The sequence below is a fragment of the Xiphophorus maculatus genome, chromosome 21, assembly GCF_002775205.1.
Source record: "Xiphophorus maculatus strain JP 163 A chromosome 21, X_maculatus-5.0-male, whole genome shotgun sequence".
NCBI classification, from domain to species: domain Eukaryota; kingdom Metazoa; phylum Chordata; class Actinopteri; order Cyprinodontiformes; family Poeciliidae; genus Xiphophorus; species Xiphophorus maculatus.
In genome coordinates, this window is record NC_036463.1 from 24,052,746 (window position 1) to 24,071,422 (window position 18,677).

Here is an 18,677-nt window from a genome sequence, read left to right on the forward strand (position 1 = left end):
TTAATCCCCCCCTCCCCCACCCACCCATCCCCCACCCATCCCCCACTCCATCTGTTACGCCATCTGTTATTCCCGCTATGTGTTTTAAAAATAGTACAAGTATGAAAAAACATTGAGTTTTAAGAATAATACAATTAAAGTATGAAAAAACAATAAGTGTTAGATAATCTAGAATAATATAACATTATAGTATATTTAAATAGATTTGGGGTGTTGTAGTTACCTTTGGTTTTAAACAGAATATCTTCCTGATATGTGAAGCGGGAGATACGGTCCTACCATCTGTGTGAGGTGGGTTAAAAGCCCCTCAGGATGGTTCCCATGACCTCTGGTCACCACACGTGGCAAGCGTGATACTCTGTCTCCGGACAACTAATATCCAGTCAGGATATAGATCCGGTAGGTACAATTTAAAACATCACAGATTCGTTCTCTAGTTACCATGCTTATTGATTATCAGCTATCAGCGCCCAGATTCTACGCCCGAGAGGGGATCTTACCATCTGTGTGAGACGTTGTTGTAGTTACCTCTGGTTTTAAACAGAAGTGTGAGGTGGGTTAAAAGCCCCTCAGGATGATGACCTCCGATCACCATACTGGTTGACTATCAGCTATCAGCTCTCAGGATCTGCAGCACTCCATCTGTGTGCCAGTGGCACATGTGACCACTTGTGAGCAAATTAAAAAACACATCAGTGCTGACTATGAGTTTGTGATTTCCTTCATCGCTTAAATTTTAAACTCTTATAGATTTTCTTTTTCTGTAACACTTGCTAGTGTGAAACGTTTCAGTAAATGTTCCTCATTTGTACACGTACTTCTGAAGAATATGTGACAGACAGTAAACAGGCCTACTCAAATTTAACTTATATCTTTCCGCAGTTAAAGAATTTGTCCAGACTTTTCCAGAATTTGGTCCGGCATCATTGTGAATGATTTTGTTCAATCTTTTTCTTGCTGTTGAATCAGCGCTGATCTTCCTACTGCTTCATGTTTTCTCCAAAATAGTAAATCTTGGTTTAAATACATTTAAACTCATAGATTTTTTTTCTGTAACAGTTGCTAGTGTAATACATGTCAGGAAATGTTCCTCATCTGTAAATTTATTTATGAAGAATATCTGACAGGGGCTAAACAGGCCTAGGTGGCTCTAATGATGCAAGTCTCAGAATCTGATGATATGATATGAGCTGCGGGTCAGTAGTGACCCCTCCCACACAGAGGACCCCCCCCCCCCCCCCCCCTTGCTCTCTGCCTGCGTGTGTGACAAGACTTAAAGCTGGACATATACCTCACGCGTTCTTTTAAAAGCAGACGTCATCTCAGGGTAAGAATCACAGCTCTCCAGAATTTCGACTGACTTTTGTTACAAATCCAGCTGTATTTCCAAACTTGTTAATTTTCTTTAAAGAAGTATTATTTTGAATTATGTCTGACTTTACAGGAAGATCTGCAGCTATAAGTTCTCAGGTTCTATCCACGTTGTTCGATCGTAAGTAAATACAATTCTCAAATTGTCTTTCTCTAATCATATACTGAATATATATATGTATATACAGAAATGCATCATGCTTAATAATGATTTTCTTATTTTTAGGGGCAGTCTCAGAAGATCCAAACATTGTCTTAGAGTCGGAATTTATAAGCGGTAAGTTTGTTTTCAGCATACCTTTTTTTTCTTTTTTAGACAGAGTTGTAACATAATTTAAAATATTATTTGCTTACAGATCTTGCCAATACTCAGGAGACATACCAGAACCACACAGGATTAAACAATACAATTGGTAATTTAATATCTCTGTAACCAGAATTCTAAAAGCGAGAAAATAAAACATTTACTCTAATTTTACTGTAATATTTACAGATAACCGGGAGAATCCTAGGAAGAACCGCTTGTCATTGAATAAAAAAAGAACTGACTCTGAAGCTATCAGATCATCACAGCTGGTGAATACGGCTCTGACACCATCCGGTTCTGTTCAGATAGGAGTACACAGTAAGTTTTTTTTCTGTTTTTAAAACAACTATCTTAACCAATCAAGAAACTGTTTTTTTTTTTATTATTTATTTTTTCGTCATTTTACAGGCATAACCCGTGATGAAGACGTAATTCTCATCTCGTCTGAATCGGAAGACGAACCTGTGGCAGACCTGCCTTCAGGGCAGAGATTTGATTTCATCTCCGTCACGCCTCCTCCCACACCACGGCAGGCTGCCAGGGCAAGGCCAGACATCGAACAGAGAGCAGAACCTGAACCTGAACCAGAACCTGAAGCGGATCCGGAGCTAGAACCTGAAGCGGAACCGGAACCAGATCCTGAAGCGGAACCAGAAGCGCTACCTGAGAGGCCTACTAATTCTCTCCAGCCATGTAAGTTTAATTATTTGTTTTAGATAATAAAGATATATACCTTTAATGCTTCTCTTGTCTGATTCCAATGCAAGTCCCAATTTTCAAACTGTTATTTTAAGTTAAAAGAAAGATATATATCCGTAACGTAAACTCTAATAAAGTTTCTCTTTATAACACCTTAAAATACGAAACATGGGGAGGGGTGTGAATATTTTTCTACACTGGGAACATTTCACTGAAAACTTTACTCAACCCACCCCAACACACAGAGACAGCAGAGGGGAGGGGTGTGTGTGTGTGTGTGCATGCGCTTTTTTGTCTCCAGGACATAACAGCCGATGGCCAGGGGTGGGTGAGCGATCCCCCCACCCGCAGAAGATCCCTTGCTCTCTCTCTGCGTGCGTGTGTATGTCTTGTTGACATAAAGCCGGACATGAAAGCAGACGTAATAAAAAGGAGTTCGTGTGTATTTATTTCCACACATACCACTATAAAAATAAAAAAATAATAAAAATTTAAAAAAACCTTACAAGTCGCCAAGAGCTACGTTCTTGTCAAGTTGGAGACTCCAGTTTGTCTTATTGTAAAATTAAAGTGCAATGTTTGTTCACTACCCCCTCTAACATGCTACATGCTTTTTTTTTAAAAAAAATTATTTATTAATTTATTCTATGTTATTTTTTGTATTTACTTTATCCTAATCTACTTTATTTATTTTTTAAATACTTTTTCAGTAATGCTTTAATTCGGCCTTACCTAACTGATTGTAATCATATTAAATATATTCCACAGCTTCCGGACTCAGGGGCTGGGAGAGGAAGAGGAGAGCACATAATCTCCAATTCAGAACCGTTTTATTAGATGGAATGATTACAGGTATTTTATTTGAATTTATCTAGTAAAATCACATTTCATAGCTGCTAGAAGTTTATTCCTAATTATTTATTGCAGAATCTTTCATGCTGCTGGACAGACCTCCTACGGACAGAGGACGACGACGACGACAAGCTCTGGCTCGCAACCGAGAACAAGTTAAAATCCTGTTACAAGCCAGCAGAACAGTGTTGCATAATCTTTCCTCCGATGCAAAGGTGATTGTGAAATGAATCATGTATGATTTGTCTCTTATAACTCAGTAAAGAATGGAACATCAACAAGCTAGAGTTGAATCATCTCAATCAGATTATTCTCAACAAATAGCTGACAATATCCAAACTCTGCAAACACTTGCATTAGCATTGAATACAGGGGGAAATGACTTTTCACAGAGCCCTGCTCTTAGCCCTGCTAGATCATCAATCTCTGATATTTTAAACGCATCTGAAGTCTCAGACTATTTCAGACAAATTAATGATGCAGTCCGCGGTTTAAATGACTACATATCTCCGCAAAACTCACCCAATGGTTCACCGGCTACCTCATTTGCGTTGGATGAAACTTTTCAAAATACAGAATCTCAATCAGATTATTCCCAACAAATTATTAATTCCATCCAGATTCTACAAACAATCGCTTCAGCTTTGAATACCGGTGAAAATAACTTTTCACAGAGCCCTGCTCTTAGCCCTGCTAGATCACCAATCTCTGATATTTTAAACGCATCTGAAGTCTCAGACTATTTCAGACAAATTGACGATGCAGTCCGCGGTTTAAATAACTGTATATCTCCGCAAAACTCGCCCGTTGGTTCATCGGCTACTTCGTCTAGCATTTCATTAGATGAAGGTTTTCAAAATACTGAATCTATGTCACCATCTGAAACAGTTTCTGCAGCAGATGATCAAGCACAGCAGCAACAGCAGCGAGGAGGTAATCTAGATCAAAATCAGAGAATTGAACGTCAGCGTTTCAATAACATTGAAATAAGGAGATCGTTATCAATCGCGCCTCCAACCCAAACTGTACCTGACATCGCTGAATTCTACACCGCAGTTATGAATGTTTTAACTGATCTGGCTAATACTGCAAGATCAATAGCTGATCGTAATGACGTTGTACAGTTAGAATTAGTGTGGGGTAATATTTCTCATCACATAAATATCTCCGTTACTGATAACGACGCAATCCTGCCTGCATTTGAGGAATTTTTAGATGAGCTGGTTCAATCTAATGCAGAGCTGCCCTCAGAAAGTAATTTGGAGCTGATTCTCCAGATAGTCGGGAATCCTACAGGAGGTTCAAAACGTAAGGCTGAAAGAACATTGGAATGTGAATTGATTAATAAGAAGAGGCGTCACCTGTATATTGTAGAAAATACAGGAAATAAATTGTGTTTTGCTACCAGCCTTGCACATGTAGCTCACCCTGAATTTACAGATAAACAAGCTCTTGAACAGGGAAGAAAGTGGCAGCATCAGGCAGGTCTAACTGATCAGACAGCGGTTACATTCAGCGACGTCGCAAAGTTTGAAAACATTCTACAAAGAAAAATTGTAGTGTTTCATCGAACCTCAAAAGATAGGGCTTTATCTAAATTTGAAACAGATTTCCAAAATCGTTCAAATCCCTGCTTTCTCCTCCTCCATAATAATCACTTCTATGGCATTAGGAATCTTGCAGGTTTTACCGGGTCGAGATATATTTGCAAATTTTGTTACGGCGGTCATAATAATTCTAACACCCATCATTGCCAAGGTTACTGTGGTGTCTGCTGTGGCTACAGCTGCAGACAATTGCAGTACAACCCAGTACACTGCGATGACTGTAACAGAATATGTCGAAACTCTACATGCTTCGATAGGCACAAAGAACCTCGCAACAGACCTCATGCTGAAATGCGTGTAAGCGATTGCGAGACGATCAAATTTTGTTCTACGTGTAAAAGGTTGTATCGCGTTCCTATGAACAAAGAGAAAACTTTACACATTTGCGAATCAAAATGTGTCATTTGCGGTGAAAAAAATCTACCTCCTGGTACAGATGTAACTCTTAACGATCATCAATGCTACATTCAAACCAGTACTATTGATGACAAACTTCATGACAAACTAGTGTTTTACGATTTTGAAACATTTGTCGATCAGAGCGGCGTACATAAACCCTTTCTAGTCTGTTCAAAAACTGTTAAAGGTGTTGAATGGCACGCTTATGGCCTGGATTGTGCACAGCAATTCCTTCTTCATTTCCGAAGACCAATGTTTAAGGGACACACCTTCATCGCACATAATGCACGTGGGTTTGATAGTTATTTATTGCTTAACTCTATGGTGCAGTTAGGTATCAAGCCTTTTCTAATCATGCAAGGAGGAAAAGTTCTTTGTTTTACAGACCCCGATTACAAATTGAAATTTATTGATAGCCTGTCATTTCTGACTATGAAACTGAGTGCCATGCCGAAAGCACTGGGCTTCCATGACCGCTCGAAAGGATATTTTCCCCACGAATTTTCCGCTGAAGAGCATCTCAAGTATGTGGGTGTGTTTCCTCCTTTAGATTCGTACGGCGTCAAACTTATGAATCCTGATGAGAGGCAGAAAATTACTGACTGGTACGGTGAAGCATCCAAAGGCATTTTTGACTTTGAGAAAGAATCCCTGCATTATTGCAAAAATGATGTGGACATTCTTTTTCAAGGTTGTGTTAAATTCAGAGAGGAGTTTTTTAAGGAGACAAATGTGGATCCCTTTAAGAACATCACAATTGCTTCTGCATGCATGCAGGTTTTTGTGACCAATTTTCTTCCGGAGAAATCCTTGGCGATCCCATCCGCTGTAGATTACAGGCGTGGGTCCAAAACTTTCTCCAATGCTTCAATTCAGTGGCTAGAGTGGAAGATGGACAGTGAGAACTTACATATTGAGCACGCGCTAAACTCGGGCGAACGCAAAATCGGACCCTATTTTGTCGACGGATTCGCAGTAATCTCAGGTTTAGCCACCATATTCTCTTTCAACGGGTGTCTTTACCATGCCTGCCCTCGGTGTTTCAAGCAGACTGAAGTGTGTCCTTTGAGAAAAGTACCGTTTGAACAAATTTATGCAGCTACGGTTGAAAGATCTAAGATTCTGCAAGCCGTTTATGGTGTTCGAGTCGAGACTGTGTGGGAACATGAGTGGGATGAAATGAAAAAGTCTGATCCAGGGGTAATCAGATTCCTGGAAAAATTTGATGCGCCAGAACCTTTGGTCCCCCGGAACGCTCTGTACGGAGGTCGAACTTGTGCTCTAAAGCTCAGGTTCACAGCTGGACCGGGTGAGTCTGTGCATTATGTGGACTTCACATCTCTCTACCCTTATGTAAATGCTACGTGTGAATATCCGCTAGGTCACCCCACCCTCATTTACAAAGATTTCGATGATCCAGTCAACTATTTTGGTTTTATCAGAGCTACCGTTTATCCTCCACGAGGCCTGTTTTTTCCAGTTCTACCCTACAAGACATCTAGGGGTAAGCTAGTTTTCACTCTTTGCCGCACATGTGCAGATATTAACAATCAATCGGGGATCTGCACCCATGAGGACGAGGCTCGATCTCTGACAGGTGTTTGGGTGAGTGCGGAGTTTCAAAAAGCATTGCAATGCGGTTATCGTCTTGGAAAAATCACTGAGGTCTGGCATTTTGAGAGAAGCAGTAGCTCGATCTTTAAAGGCTACATTCACACCTTTTTGAAGGGGAAACAGGAAGCCAGCGGTTATCCCCCTGAAGCGATGGATCAGGAGAGCAGGTTGAAATATGTGAGAGATTATCAAATTAATCAAGGTATTCAACTAGATGCTGGGAAAATTGAGGTGAACCCTGCTAAAAGACAAGTAGCTAAACTGTGTCTCAATAGCTTCTGGGGAAAGTTTGCGCAAAGAAATGATCTCTCTCAGACCAGCTTTGTAAGTGATCCTGATGAATATTTCAATTTTTTTTTCTCAGGTAAATACGTGGTGAAGTACTTTCACTTTATCAACCCTGAAACCTGTCTGATCCAGTGGAATTACAGCAAACGTTGCATCATTCGTCCTAACAAATCAAATAATATTTTCATCGCAGCATTTACCACAGCTTATGCTCGTTTAAAACTTTTCAGCTGTCTGGAGCGAGTGCAGGATAAGATTCTCTACATAGACACAGACAGCCTGATCTATGTGGTAAAAGATGGTGAGAGTCCTCTAGAACTGGGAAATTATCTCGGTGATTTAACCGACGAATTAGGAGGTGACACCATTCAGGAATTTGTAGCAGCGGGGCCTAAAAGTTATGCTTACCAGACAAAAAATCAAAAGAAAGTGGTGATCCGGGTGAAAGGCATCACTCAAACTTATGAGTGCAGCGAGAGAGTCAATTTTGACAGCATCAGAGAGCTGGTGGGAGGGTACTTAGAGGGGTCCCGACACGGTGTTATCAAAACACCGCAACACACCATAAAACGCGATAAAAAAGGGTTCGTTTTAAGAAACGCGACATTTCTTAAAAGGTTTCAGGTTGTGTATGACAAACGCAGGCTTTTTCCTGATGGTTCAACTCTACCTTTTGGTTATTAGAGTTTAAGAGACAAGGAAAAAATAAAAATGTCTTATTCCAACGATGTTCAAGAGGTATACTTTGACCCTAGGTTCAATTCACCTTTCTCATGTATGATCGTGGGGGCAAGTGGCTGTGGAAAATCATACTTTGTAGGGAAAATGTTGCAAAATCTTGAGCATGTCATGAATGTTGTACCGGACAATATTGTTTGGATTTTTACTTCTTTTCAACCATTATATGCTGAATTGCAAAAACTGAATAAAAATATTAAATTTGTGGAAGGACTGCCTGATTCTTTTGACGACGAAGAATTATTCCCTGTGAATCAAAGTCACTTGGTCATTTTGGATGATGTCATTTTCCAGGCTTCTAACCACCCTGAAGTAGCCAAATTGTTCACCCAATATCGACATCATAGAAATATGTCTGTTCTATATCTCACCCAGAATGTATTTCAACAGGGAAAATACAGCCGCACCATTAGTCTCAACAGTAATTATATGGTGCTCTTTAAGAACCCTCGAGATAAATTACAGGTGGATATACTAGCGCGTCAAGTCTTCCCATCAGCTAAAGCAAGTTTCCTGGAGAGTTTTGAAGACGCAACCAAAGAAGCTCACGGATATTTAATCGTAGATCTTACTCCTAGCTGCCCAGAACGTTACAGGTTAAGGACGGGGATATTACCCGGCGAATCGCCAGTGGTGTATGTACCTAAATCAAAGTAAGTCAGAATGTCTGCACGCATAAAAAGGAATGCTCCGATGCTCAGGGCTCTTTACCAGGCCACCCCTCAGAAGCGTAAAGATATTTTAGCTCATTGCTCACCGGATTTTCTTAAAACTTTATGTGAGATTGCTCTGAACATTCTAAAAGGAAATATTAAACTAACACCTTCTCAACACCGGAAATTGAAAAAGCAGCGAAAAATTATCAGACTGTTGGCGGATAAAAGAACCGGATTAAAGCGTAAACAGCTGGCTCTTAAAAGTCAAGGAGGAGGATTTATTCTCCCCCTGCTAGCTGCTCTGACTCCGTTAATAGGAAACTTAGTGGGCGGAATCCTCAGCAGATAGAACAAAAGCAATGGCTCTTAAAACATCTCAAAAGATGTTTCTCATCTCACCTCATCAGTTTAAACATTTGAACTCCTCAAAGACTTCAATCAGAGATGCGGCGGAGGAGGATCTGGATTCTCAAATGAGAGCCATTTTGAATGAATCAGGGCTCACTGCATACGAGAAAATTAAGAAATATGATGCTTTGCTACAAAGATCTCTATCTTTAATCAAGCAAGGTCAACTAGAAGAGCCACAGTTTTCTGTGACTGTGCAGCGTACCAAGGATGATCTTGAACTTAGAAACCGTGAAGATGATTCTATTCAAAAAACTACCGAATTGGATGAAACTGCTAATGAAGTTGTGAAAGCTCTTCCTGAAAGAGATCGAAAAAATGCTGAATACATTTTGAAAAAGCTGTCCAAAAGTAACAGCGGTTGGACATCTAAAGCAGAATTTGTTTATAAAGGAAATGTCATGAAAGGTTCTCATTTGGTTGATTTACTCAAAAACCTTCTGCTCCCGTTTAAAAGAAAATCCCAAAGCCTCCTGCCTGCAGGGTGGACCGATTTCCTTTCCACACTGGATGAATTAAATTTCCCGGTATCGTCTGTTAATAATCCACAAGCTCGTGAACAATATTTGCGTGTCAAGACAGACGGTGTCAAAACCCCTTCCAGAAGAGAAAAAAAGAAGATTATCCTAACCCCTAAATTTGATTTTGGGGATGAGGTGACGGATGTAAAAAGTACTCGTAAAAAGAAATTTATCTTATCCCCTAAATTTGATCTACAGAATAAGATCAGAAACAGACAAAGTACGCGTAAAAGAACAAAACCATCACGTTGGATTGCTTTTACTCCATAAACTCTCTGACAACAATTCTTTTTTCCAATAAAATATTTTATTAAAGAATTTTTCAGGTGTACAGTCTCTTGTTTTAATACACTAATATTAGAAAATCATGTTAACAATTTGTGACAATCTTTAAACATTTGCATAGAACATGTTCCGTGGTGAAAAGAACAAAACTTTTGGTGTTTTACACAGCGCTGATATTTTTTCACAAAATCTGAAACCATGACATCGTTTTTTTTCACATCCCCGGGGTATGAATCAAGCACTTGTTGCATTGATAAACCACATGCTCTATTACATAAGTAATAAACACAATGATGACCGCAAACAACAGACAGAGTATCTTGAAGTTGATTATTATGATATATTATTTTTGAAGACCTGTCTTTCAGAAATTTTACGATGCTTGTTGGATAGAAATCAAAGTCTGGCCGAAAGCCGTAGGAGTCAAAAAACGTGGCAATACCGTTCCCTTCCAAAGTAAGAGCTAGCCAGTGTTCTCCGGGCATGTGAGCAGGATGCGTGTTCACAATAAAATATGCGGGTCCTGCGTACTCGTGTGAGAGCAAAGACAGTTCATCGCATGCCCAGACTCCACAAAATACTTTCCCCAACAGCTGGTGTAGCAGACTCTCAAGTTGATGATTATTCATGATTAATAATAATCCACCAAAACCTCTCTTTTAGAATTGATCTCCAGAATAGAATCGTAACACGTATAGACGATTAGCGTGGTCGTGTGTGGTAATGGGACTCTGAACCGGATCTCTAACCTCAAGTTTCCGTTAGAAACCGGTGATAATGCGTCTGCGTCCTCTCCAGGGTTGAGATTAAAGACAAACAGCGAGTATCCCTGGTTAAAATCAGTTCGGTCTATGCTCAGCGGAAGGTCTTTAAGATGACGGCCTGATGCAGAGAATATGTTGTAAAATTCTCTGACCGATATTCCTTGGTTGAATTGGGGCTGGAAAGCTTTGCCGGGGATCTGTTTGCCCTCCTGGCACAGAGCCGAGTACTCAACGTCCATATGTTTAAAATGAAAAGGTGACAAGTCCCTTCTTCCTGTGAAGGCCTCGTGATGAACCATTCCCAGAACTATATACTTTGGTATAGCCCCCAAAAATAGGTTCTCCTGAGTACATATTCTTGAGTTTTCAGGGATAGAATATGTTTTAACATTAACTCTGGAAAGTGGGTACAACGCATTTCCCCGCATTAAAGCAGAAGCGTGTCCTAAACGGACCGCGGGAGAAACCGATACTTTTTTCACAAAAAGAGAAGCCCCCAAAATTTTCAATCGAAAAGTTGAGTCACGGGCTCCCATCAGACAAAATGCATCGCTGGCTCTTGTTAATTTAATCCTTAAATCCACAGAATTAAGCAGCACCCTCTCACAGAAAAATATATCGGCATGCAGTGCCCCCAACAGGTGCACTTCTCTGGACTCAGCGGTGAAGGAGGCCCTTTTATTTAAACCCTGGTTTGGACCATTATTTACAACTATAGAGTCTATGGCTCCCGCCGTATCTTTGTAAAAAAGACCTGCGCTAAATTGGCTTCTCAGCGTATCTTGAGAGAAATTAAGTAAAGTTTCAATCACTGCCCTGTAAGGGTGGGTGGAACTCGACTGAGATATCAGACGGTCTCCCAACGTGACGTCGCATTGGGAAAATATTGTGTTAAGAGGATAATTAATTAATCCCACAGCAGCGTCATTAGCTAGGTTGCTACCATCGGCGTTGGTGATCTTGATGCGTAGATGAAGCAGGGTGTCGTTTAAGTCCAGATATTTCTCTCCTCCCGGGATCATAAATTCGATAGGACCGTTGTCCGTAAGAGCCGACAGCGGCAAAATTTCAGTGTAGACCTTATCTTCTATAGATAGCTGGTTCATAGGGGCTGAAAATAAGTCTAACTCGGCTAAAGTACATTCCGGTGATTTGTGATGCAAAAGAGCCATGTTTTATTGAAATATATCTTTGCTAGGAACAGAGTTCCTCGCTTTAGCCTTCCTTCTTCCGTTTGACTTCTTTCGCTTCAGTGCTCTACGTATTTGTAAGTTATGCGCACGCTCTCCCGGTGGGCGCGTCCTTGCTCTTCTTGACAGAACCATAATTCCTGACCCTTCTTGACCCTCTTTAGAACCAGATATTTTATTCATAGCTTTGCCTAGAACATCTGTGGCAATATTAGCGGCTGCTCTTTTTAAGTGAGGTTTAGCCAGGGCGAAACCTGATTTGACTAGGGGCGACACAAATCTGAATAATCTAGAGAATACCGCCCCTATACCTCTGCCGTACATCACCGGCGCCCCATAGAAACCAGGTAATGCGCCCCCTACCTGGTTATGGTAATAATGTACAAACCGGTGAGGATCATCTCTCAGATTTATTTGACTCATGTTACCCCTGATTTATACAGTTCTTCTCTTAAGGTAAATACTCTCTTTCACGCTGCGAGGGTGAGCCCGTATGAATGATCACCTTATCATCAGCCGTATTTTATACGAATGTTTCTCATCGAAGTTCATACAGTTATTATCTCAGGCTTCCTCGTGACCTCACAGGTCGAAAATGCAATTTCACGATTGCCTTTCCATAGGTAAAATCTATCGGAACGTTCTGGTCTGATTTCAGTTCTATTTGAATAGATTCGATATGTTTCCGCGCCACAGGAAGATAATCGGGGGGATTAAAGGTTTGAGTGATCATATCACCGAATTTACCGTCCACTTTAACCGTACGCAGCAAAGGAGCATAACTATCCCCCACTATTTGCTGTTCGACCACATCGCTGTAACAATAAATCATGTAAAATCCTGCTTGCATGTCCATTGGTTGAGAAGCTTTTCTATCAAAAGTTAACCATTTTCCAGGTTCCATGCCGAGCATGTAAGCAATCGGAGCATGAAAACGTATTTGATATTGTCCTCCTACTTGAAAGAATACTTTATTTACAAACGTATAAATCGGTTCAAAGTAAATGTCAGATTTTATTGCTCTAAGGACAGTTTCGATTTCTCCAACCAGATGTGTTGCGTTTTTGTAGTATCCGTGAGTAATACTTTCCCGAAACACCTTTTTCACTTTTCTATCCCTCCATTCAAAGTAAGCTAATTCTTCCGGGACATTATACCAGGTGTGGGGATAAGAAATCTCTGTCAAGGCAACTTGCCAGGAACCTTCTAAATTAATATGCTGTGCTAAATTCACACGAAAACTTGAAATGGTATTATCCTTAAAAACATTTAAACCCGCGTTTGAGGGTAAAGTAACGTAGAACCCTTCATCCTCTACCGAGCGCTCCATGATGTTGTGTCAGGTGTAAGATTTACTGCAGGTGTCTTTTATACATCTTGAAGGTCAGCCAGTCTGATCCAGCTGTTAAATTTCTGAGGCCAATTTTTCCACTGCACAAAAACCTGTTTAACCCCCCTTACGGTGCGTCGGTTTAATATCTTTTCCACTTGGTACATTTTATCTTTACACAGTTTCACTTTCTGAAGCTCCTCCTCATAAAAAGAACCTTGAATAGGTTCGTTATCAAGATCTTTCAGTTTATACACAGGAGGGGATCGGAGTATGGTATCAGCCACAGTAAACACTTCATCCGTAAAACTCTGCTCATATTTTTTATCAAAAACGCCGCGTAATTTAGATAATCGAACCAGATCCCCGGGTTTAAGCTTAGGTTTGGCATTCTTGCGACGTGTGCTCGAGGACGTACCATACAGGTTCTGAAAGATTTGAAAGGCATTTTTTGAATTCACTTCCATAGGGGTAGTTTTAATACTTGCATGGTAGCTGTGATTGTAGCTTTTCACCAAGTCTTGCACAACATCGACGTAACGACGGGTATTATTAGCGGTGAAATATCTCCACATTCTTGTTTTTAATGTACGATTAAACCTTTCAATCACCGAGGCTTTTGTTTCGCTTGCTGTGGCAAAATGCTCAATGCCGTGCTTTTTCATTAAAGCTTTAAATTTTTTGTTAAAAAATTCTTTACCCGCATCTGTTTGCAATTTTTTAGGAGTCTGACTATCTTTGAAAATGGATGCAAAGGCTTTTACCACTTCATCCGCAGTCTTCCTCTTTAAAATTCGTACGTATGCTCTTTTAGAAAATATGTCAATGACTGTTAATAAGTAATTATAACCATCATTTTCCTCAGCCAAAGCTTGCATGTCACAAAGGTCTGCTTGAAACTGTTTTAAAGGCCTCGTGACAAAAACTCTGTTTCTTGGGAAATTTATGCGTGCAGGTTTATGCAAAGTATAAGTGTCTTGTTCCGATAAAAAACCTTGTACTTTTTCCACCTTAACCTTCTTTCCCGTTTCATCCTCCAAACCTCTTCTCAATCTCTCTATTCCTCCTAAACTACCGGGATGTGACGGAGTGTAATATACCGTTTTCATTAACCTTTTCCCAGCCATCCTGGTGTCACCTGCTTTGATGGACGGATGATAAATAATGACAAAACCAGATCGTAGTACAAAGGATTTATTCTTGCTTTAATAGTAAGAAATCACAAACAGTACAATTATTTACTAGAAATTACAATTAAATGTTTTACCGATAATACGTGTATAAAGATATATTTAATGCTAGTCAATCAGTCATAAAACACAAGTAAAGGATAATGAGTAAAATACTTAAACATGCTAGATAAGATGAAGAAAAGGATAATACTTAAACTAAATCTATAGAACTAGAAAAATACAAGTCAGAACAGAAGAGAGATTACTTTTCATTCTGAGTGTAACACTCTGAAACAGAACGAAGCTGGTTGAGTTTTTCATCAGTGGACATGCTTTGATACATGTCGTTAATTGCAGTCTGGATTCCGAATGCCGATTTCAGTTCGTGTAAAACCGTTTCTGCAATCATCTTCACTTTTGCATCCTCAACCTGTATGTGGCGCTGCTTCAGCAATTTCTGGACAGCAGGAATGAATCGTGGAGTCAGGAGTCGCTGTGTGATGCGATGAAAGTGGAGTTGGTAATATTCTTCCTCCGGTATTTCCAGGCACTGATGCTGTCGCTGGCTTGGGTGATCTGTTTTGCAGCCGTAGCAGGTTTCCTTGACATACTTGGCACAGATTAAACTGAATAGATGCAGTAAGGCTGTTTTTACACCACCAATCAGCGTGCTCGGTATCCATCCATCAATTTCATCTTCTTGTTGAGTTGGAGAAGGTGGAGGTTCGGAGTAGCCGGTTGCAGGCTCTCCAGAATCCTCTGCTGCCAGTGCTGGAGGTTGGGTGTAGGTGGTAGAAGGTTCCTCAGAGTCCTCTGCTGCTGCTGCTGCTGCTGCTGTCGGAGGGATACCCTCTTCAGCTAGAGTACTCGGTATCAGAAATTTTGTAGGAGAGAGTGCTGGAGATGATGCTGATGAGGAAGAGTATAAAACAGGAGAAGGCGGGTAATATGGACCCATGTTGTAGCTTCCAGGAGACGGAGGAGTGAAGAGGCTCTCTGTAGAATAACTGGACTCGCCCCAGTTTGATCCCCATAGTCCATAGCTCCTTACTTCTCCCATTCTAAAGGTCTGCTGTCAGAAGTCCTCGCAGCGGTCTCGTTATATAAGGTAGAGGGGCGGGTCCTCAGAAGAGGGTCGGGCCAGAAGAGGATGGCAGGACAGGAAATGTCAGAGTTTTCTTCACTGCCAAAATATCGAGCCAGCAGCGAGATTTTCGGAACAGTTCTGAAATCCGATCCCCGACTTCCGTCATTTTCTCAGACCAGGCCTCAAATGGGAGAGCCAGCATGGTTCTGAATACACCACAGTCCACATTGAAAGCCTCCAACACAAACAGGTCTGGGGAATTCAGGCTCTCGCCCCTCCGTCTGCTCGCCCTTAAGGACCAGCGCCCAGATTCAGTAGTTTTCGATTCCCACACTGCGCTGAAAAGAATGTGTCCCTTTCCAATTTCAGTATCGGTTGGGAAACACTGTCTTCTGGTTTTCTTTGCAGATCGAGGGTCAGGTTCATCTTCTCTTGTATTTTGCTCTAAGGCCAATTCCATATCTTCATTGGCGCGAGGAATTGCGAGCCTTAGCACTGCCCAGTCATTATAGGTGAGGCTGCATGTATCCGATATCGGCGAAAGCTCCTCATCCTTGTCCAGCTGGTACAGGTAAAGCTCTCCGGTCTCATAACGGAAAACATAACCCCATGACCCCCATAGACCATGAGGTTTTAAAGACCAGTCTGCCTTGAGGGATCCAAGTACCGGGCTCTGCACGCGGCACAGATAAAATTTCGATTTCTTTGGGGCATCCGTTCTAGGCCTGGAGTTGTCATAGATGGATATCGGGGTCTCGCATAGAAGAGACGTTCCGCCTGTCACTATTTCTCTTTTATCCACAGTGTTTGAGGCAGATGCATCAGGCGATGAAGGTGAGCTTACAGGATTATCCAACACTGGGCCCAAATCCGGTTTCACTGCTATTGGGATCTCATATACAGCAGCACGCTCTTCTTCTTGTTCAGCAAGCAGGTATTTGTTTGTTAACGGTGTTGACTTCATCATCTTAGCGAATGTCTTAGGGCTAGGTAACTTCGAATCCGTATCAGCTGATGCAGAGGAGGTAGGTCCATTTTTCTCAGCAGCAGGACGAACTCGTTTAGTTCCATTCATTGTAAAGTTCTTGAACAACTCTTACAAGTAGAGTGCTTGATTTTTTCCGACATTACTTATAGCAGAAACACTAAAGGCCGAACCCCTTGTCTCTGTTTCTATTGGCTAATTCAAACCCCCTAGAGGTCAGAAGGTGAAGGAATATCAGGTGTCGTAACAGATGGAGTGGGGGAGGGGCGGATATTAATAGCAATTAATGATTAGGGTCATAAATCAAACTGAGTTCTTTAATTGTACTATTTTTAAAACACATAGCCGGAATAACAGATGGCGTAACAGATGGAGTGGGGGAGGGGCGGATATTAATAGCAATTAATGATTAGGGTCATAAATCAAACTCAGTTCTTTAATTGTACTATTTTTAAAACACATAGCGGGAATAACAGATGGCGTAACAGATGGAGTGGGGGATGGGTGGGAGGGGGGGGGGGGGGGGGGATTAATAGCAATCAATTAATTAGGGTCTTTAATTACTCATCCATCAAACTCCGATTAAATTTTGACAGAAGGGTGCCTATAGAGTCTCTCTGACCAGGTGAGTTCAGGTGGAGGGTAGATCCACTCTGAGCTGCAGGTGATCCTGTTTCCATCCTGATAGATTCTGATTGTAGAAACTGGAGCTGAAAACACAGAAAAATAATTTAAAAAGTTCTCAGAATAAAGGAAGAACTTTGGTTTCTCTGTTCGTACCGTTTACTGAAAGGCTCACGAAGGTTTCCCTGTTCTGATGGACGGTGCTGGTGTAGCACTTGTAGATTCCTTCATCCTGAACTTTGACCCCTGTCAGCAGCAGCGAGGCGTTTCCTCTGGAGATCTGATCCTGAAACAGAGAAGTCCTGCCTCTGAAGTTCTGGTCCTGGTGACCCAGCTGGTCCTGGTTGTCATAATAAGAGTGAACTCTGAGTTCTGCTCCGCTGCGGTGAAACCAGTGGATGACATCATCGCCGTGGCTCTGGAAGCTGCAGGGTAAGACGCAGCGCCGCAGGAAGACGCAGGAAACTTCTGGCAAGCAGAAACACATGTTGGTGTCAGTCCTGTTGGCCTCCTGCCCAGGGCGGCATGGCCTGGGGGCGCCACGATGCAAAATAAATCACTGAGAGAGTTTTCTATAGCTGTGGAAATCTTAAATCAGTTTTTTAGACACACAAAGAGAACATTTTAATATTTTACCGCCTTGTCTCTCCACATTAGAGTGAGACAAGAACAAATTATGAACTGGACCAATCGGGAAAAATGTTCTACAGAACTTCTTAATTCTTAATTTTTCTAATAAGTTGTGTCGTAATTTTTTGTAGAATGAGGTTTAAATTTTTTCTAAGAATATATGTAATATATATATATTTTTTTGCAGATTAAGGTCTGCAGGGGGGGTCCGCCCTGGGCCCCATTCATGCAGGAATCGGCCCTGTATACATCTTGATTTCCTTTATTTTTATGAAAATAATGAAAGAGGAATGTGAGCTGATATTAAATAATACATAAAAAAATAAGTTAAAATCCCCCAGAGTTTATTAAACTAAAGACTAAATAATAATCAGTGAAGGTAAAAGATGTTTGTTTTCCTTTATTCAAACACCTGAATGAGCTGCTGTCACCAGGGTTGCTAGGCAACAGGATTCACTTTATAGGAACGAACATGAAGCTCATCTGATGATGAGTTCAATGGAATCAGTTAATTCAGCATCTTTATTTCCTGTTTGGTACATTTTTATTATATCTATAAAAAATCTACAAATGTGTAACAAAATCTCTCGTTTTTCTTAATTCTTGTTGCTGTTCTCCAGCGCAGGGCCGCGCAGAGACCTATGGAGGGGCGGGGGCTCAAATTTAAAAAGGGGCACATTGAACAAAAACTCCGTACAACAACACAGCAACAACCCATAATAATCAATAATCTAACTGGATCCTACTGGATCATCGCCATCATGCAGGAAATGCAAACAAATCTAGTCTCTATTTTCCCCAACAGGTAAAAAGTTTCTGTTTCTGCTGCTGACAGTCCTGGAGGGCTGAGCTGATCTGAGACTGTAGCTGTTACACAGACCAGAGGAGAGAAGGTCAAAGGTCATGAAGTTATGAAATAAGCTAATTTGCTGCCAGTTTGATTGTTGTGTTACCATGGTTACAATATGGTGTAATCTTTGTGTTTGAATTGGGTTTGTTCACAAATACATCACAGCCAATAACCAATAATCAGTGATTGATTTTAAACCTGGTCTCCCTCTCACAGATTCACCTGATCGACATTTAAACATGTTAGTGATGCTGAGGTTCTTAGTAGGACGGGGGGTTCTGGCTAAGGCCCCATATTACC

The 18,677-nt window shown here is 41.0% G+C and overlaps 1 protein-coding gene across 1 annotated transcript; it reads left to right on the forward strand.

Annotated features, from left to right (window-relative positions):
- Positions 1–1,286: 1,286 nt before the first annotated feature.
- On the forward strand, positions 1,287–3,390 carry LOC111606221 (translation initiation factor IF-2-like). The gene is made up of 6 exons (XM_023326296.1): positions 1,287–1,492; positions 1,598–1,648; positions 1,728–1,784; positions 1,865–1,996; positions 2,087–2,371; positions 3,146–3,390. Exons 1-6 carry the CDS (start codon positions 1,429–1,431, stop codon positions 3,250–3,252), a joined length of 696 nt encoding a protein of 231 aa, XP_023182064.1. The 5' UTR covers positions 1,287–1,428; the 3' UTR covers positions 3,253–3,390.
- The last annotated feature ends 15,287 nt before the right edge of the window (positions 3,391–18,677 follow it).

Excerpts from the sequence above, each read along its gene's own strand:
- LOC111606221 (XM_023326296.1), top strand. The coding sequence starts at position 1,429 with ATGTCTGACTTTACAGGAAGATCTGCAGCTATAAGTTCTCAGGTTCTA. Across the intron at positions 1,785-1,864 it reads AGGATTAAACAATACAATTG|ATAACCGGGAGAATCCTAGG; the intron begins GTAATTTAATAT and ends TAATATTTACAG. Across the intron at positions 2,372-3,145 it reads TACTAATTCTCTCCAGCCAT|CTTCCGGACTCAGGGGCTGG; the intron begins GTAAGTTTAATT and ends TATATTCCACAG.